The following is a 3,680-nucleotide window of genomic DNA, read 5'->3' on the forward strand; positions in this document are numbered from 1 at the left end:
AAACTTGATAGACATTGCTTTACAATAACGATAAATTGTTTTAGCAAAGAAATGTGAGGTGAGGTGAGGTGAGATGGAAGGAATAAATTGTTTTTGAAGGGATAGGCCCCGTTTGGTTTTAAAAGCCAGGGCAAAAAAAACACTTTTTTTAATGTTTTTCAGTTAACAAGGTGTTTGGTTTTTAAGTCAAAGAGCTCGTTTGAATTTTATAGACATTTTTTAAAATAAGTGCTTTTAAAAGCTACAATTTTTGGCTTTTAAAAAAGCTCTAATCCCGTGGTCTCGAAACCATATCCAAAATCCCTGTTTTCCAAAGATGGCTTCCTGAGAAAATCAATCTCCCGATCCATTTTCCACATTTTGGAATCCAAAATATGTTCAGCGACTTCGATTCAGCTTCGTTGCTACACAGGGTATTTCATTTCAGCAAACAGAACATCGCTAAGCTCAAATCCAGGGCCAATTCTGAGGCGGGCACTGAAAAAATCTCATCTTTACAGTCTCTATTAGCTCATGTGTGGCGATCCGTGTTGCGGGGGAGGCGTAGCAGCAACAGCAGCATTATTCAAAACCAAGAAGTTTACTTCTCCATGCCCGTTGGTACCAGAGACAGAATACCTCTGCAGAATTCTTACTTCGGCAACGCGATTCACGGGGCGAAAGTCGCGACGACGGAGGACGATATCTTGCATCATGGGCTGGGATACACGGCGATGAAGTTACACGAAATGGTCAACCGGCAAACTAAGGAACAAGCGATCAAAACCATGGAATACTTGGCGGCGAATTCTAGGACGACACATAGTTTCAGTCGGAATAGCAATATATGTATGCTTAGTAGCTCCCCGAGGTTTGATGTGTATGGGAATGACTTTGGATGGGGAAAAGCCATCGCTGTGAGGAGTGGGATCGGGTCGAAATTCGACGGGAGGATCACAGTTTTTGCGGCTGCAGATTCAAACGGCATTGACGTGGAAGTTTACTCGACCAAGGAAACACTGGAGGCGATGGCGAATGATGCGGAGTTCATTGAAGCTGTTACCTTTTGATTGGGAAATGCGATAATAACATGCTCCGCCGATCGTCAATCTCCCGCCGGCGCTGCATCGGAACCGGGATTTTTTTAGTCTAGTTGACAAAAGTTAATATATATATTTTTTTTGAAAATATACCAACTTTATTGAATCCGTGAGTTTTTGTGAAATTTATTTTACGTGCAATGTATAAATATAGTACGCTTATAATTTTATTTTATGTATTGGGCAATTTGGACACCGAAGTTTTATTGTATGTTTGTATAATTTATTTTTAATGAAAAATAAAATAATAAATCAACAGTTAAAAATATATATAAAAATAACTTTTTTATTCAAATATCTAGAGCCATCAATTTAAGTCAGGTTCGCTGAGTTGGCCCGTCCCGTCTCGCCACACAATTCAAGTGGGTTGAGTTGAAATTTTTCCAACAAAACTAAAGCAGGCCTAAGCGGATCAAGCCTCGAGAATAGTGATATATATTTTTGGGGAAATTGCATATCACCCTTGTGAAATCTCGTGCTAGCTAATAACCCCATGTGAAAATTTTTTAAGCTAATAACCCCCTGTGATTCTAGATTTGTAGCATACACACCCCTTCTGGCTAAAAAATGACGAAAATGCCCTCGACTTTTATGAACTATTTAATTTATCATTTATTTTATGTAGGGGTATTTTCGTCATTTTTTAGTTGAAAAGGGTGTGTATGCTACAAATCTAGAATCACAGGGGGTTATTAAATTAAAAAATTTTCACAGGGGGTTATTAGCTAACACGAAATTTCACAAGGGTGATATATGCAATTTGCCCTATATTTTTTAATGAAAGTTATGATTTTTTTGTATTAATTAAAACTTTATATAAAATTACACAAGTGAAATCAATAATTAGACATTTTATTAATATGTTTCTACTAATATTTATGAAATTAAATTAAATTTATAATTAACTATAATAATTTTTATTTTTATTTATAGTGAGCCAACCCACGGGTGGGTCGTCTAACCCGCAACCCATTTTGGGTTAGATTGGGTTGAGAATTTCCATCCAGTCGTGATGATGGCTGGTTCACCCTCGACCCGTCAAACGATGGTTTTTTTGGTGGTCCGGTGCGCACCGCCATAGGTTTGACCCGTCTGACAACTCTACAAATAGTCAAATATATATCCACCAAATGTAATAAAAAAAATTTTAATAAAAATAAAAAAATAAATGTGACATTTTATAGGGGCATACCAATGTATCAAAGTCTCATTCATGCTTAATATGATGTGTTAAATTAACTTATGATAATTTTAACATTGCGATAACGGACCATGACATTAATTAATAGGTCTCAAATTTAATAATATAGTATAGATTCACACATATATTACAATATTTTGGACTTGGAGTAATTACCACACACAATTAGATCTTTGTTGAAAGGCAACTAAAAGTGTAACGGGTTAGCTAATTTATAAAAGAGAGAAATATATTTTTAGTCATGTTAATTATATTTCTTTTCACTAGTTGTTTTATGTTAATGGTGAATATGTATTTTTACTCATGTAATTTGCATGTGTTTAGTTTTATTTATTTTTGGCCTTGTTAGAGTAAATTTTAATTTGTAGTCATATAACTTGTATATTACTTTTATTTTCAGGTCATTTAACTTGAATGTTCTTTTTATTTTTTATTTTTCTATCCGAGTTGGGGGTCTGTCTATGCTGCCCATGTGTTGCATCTAAACGGCCTTTTTTTTTTTTTTTTTTTTTTGCATTTGTGAACATCTCAAATACAATAAAATTTGTGTAGTTGGATCCCCATTTCGTCACTACCGAATGAGATAGCATAAAAAACACCAGTTGATCGTGTTTGTCTATCATGAAAAGTTCGAACAAAAATAAAATTCATCTGTTAAGTATCACGGTTCAAATGATTTTTTAAATCGATAATTAACCCAATATTTGAAAACTAATATCCAAATTACAAATTAATATGTAAGTTGACTACGGACACGAACCATCACACTCGCGAGTCTTGCGAACGACTGGGCCGGTACTCTCTAGAGTTGCGAAGAGGGTTTATCACTTTATTTATCTTCTTTATAAGTGATAATACTAACAGTGTGTTTGGATGTCTAAAAAATGGAATTTGGAATTGAATTTGGATTTGGAATTGGATTTGGATTTTAAAATCCATGGAATTGAAATTCCATTTTGTGTTTGACAAAAAGTTAAAATATATTTTGGAATTTGATAGTATAAATTTTGGATAAATGATATTTTATAAAAAAATTATAAAAAAAACTTAAAATATATAAACTCAAATCCCGTGAAATCCCGTGAAATCCGACCAATTTTGTCAAGATTTCACTTAACTAATTGAAATCTCATGAAATCCCACCAAATACCAATCCCGTTTTGAAATCTCAAATTGCCAAACATTGAAACGGTATTTCCAATTCCAAATCCCACTAAATTTCGTCCATCCAAATACAGCGTAAGGAATGTTTTCAAATTAAGGTCAGTTTGAATACAAAATTCATTGTTATTGGTTTAAAAAAAAATTTAAATAAGTACAACTTTTTAAAATATTTTTATTTTAAAAAAAAAGTAGAAGCAACTTTAGCGTTTGGATAAATATTAAAAAAAATAATTCTT

At 33.5% G+C, this 3,680-nt stretch overlaps 1 protein-coding gene across 1 annotated transcript; it reads left to right on the forward strand.

The window, feature by feature from the left end:
* The first annotated feature begins 278 nt into the window (after positions 1-278).
* LOC140862154 (uncharacterized acetyltransferase At3g50280-like) lies at positions 279-1,049 on the forward strand. The gene has a single exon (XM_073265153.1). It carries the CDS (start codon positions 375-377, stop codon positions 1,047-1,049), a length of 675 nt encoding a protein of 224 aa, XP_073121254.1. The 5' UTR covers positions 279-374.
* Positions 1,050-3,680: the final 2,631 nt, after the last annotated feature.

This window comes from Henckelia pumila, chromosome 4 (genome assembly GCF_033568475.1).
Source record: "Henckelia pumila isolate YLH828 chromosome 4, ASM3356847v2, whole genome shotgun sequence".
In the NCBI taxonomy this organism is placed as follows: Eukaryota; Viridiplantae; Streptophyta; class Magnoliopsida; order Lamiales; family Gesneriaceae; genus Henckelia; species Henckelia pumila.

Bases quoted from the DNA above. Each gene is read 5' to 3' on its own strand.
- LOC140862154 (XM_073265153.1), top strand. From the start codon at position 375: ATGTTCAGCGACTTCGATTCAGCTTCGTTGCTACACAGGGTATTTCAT.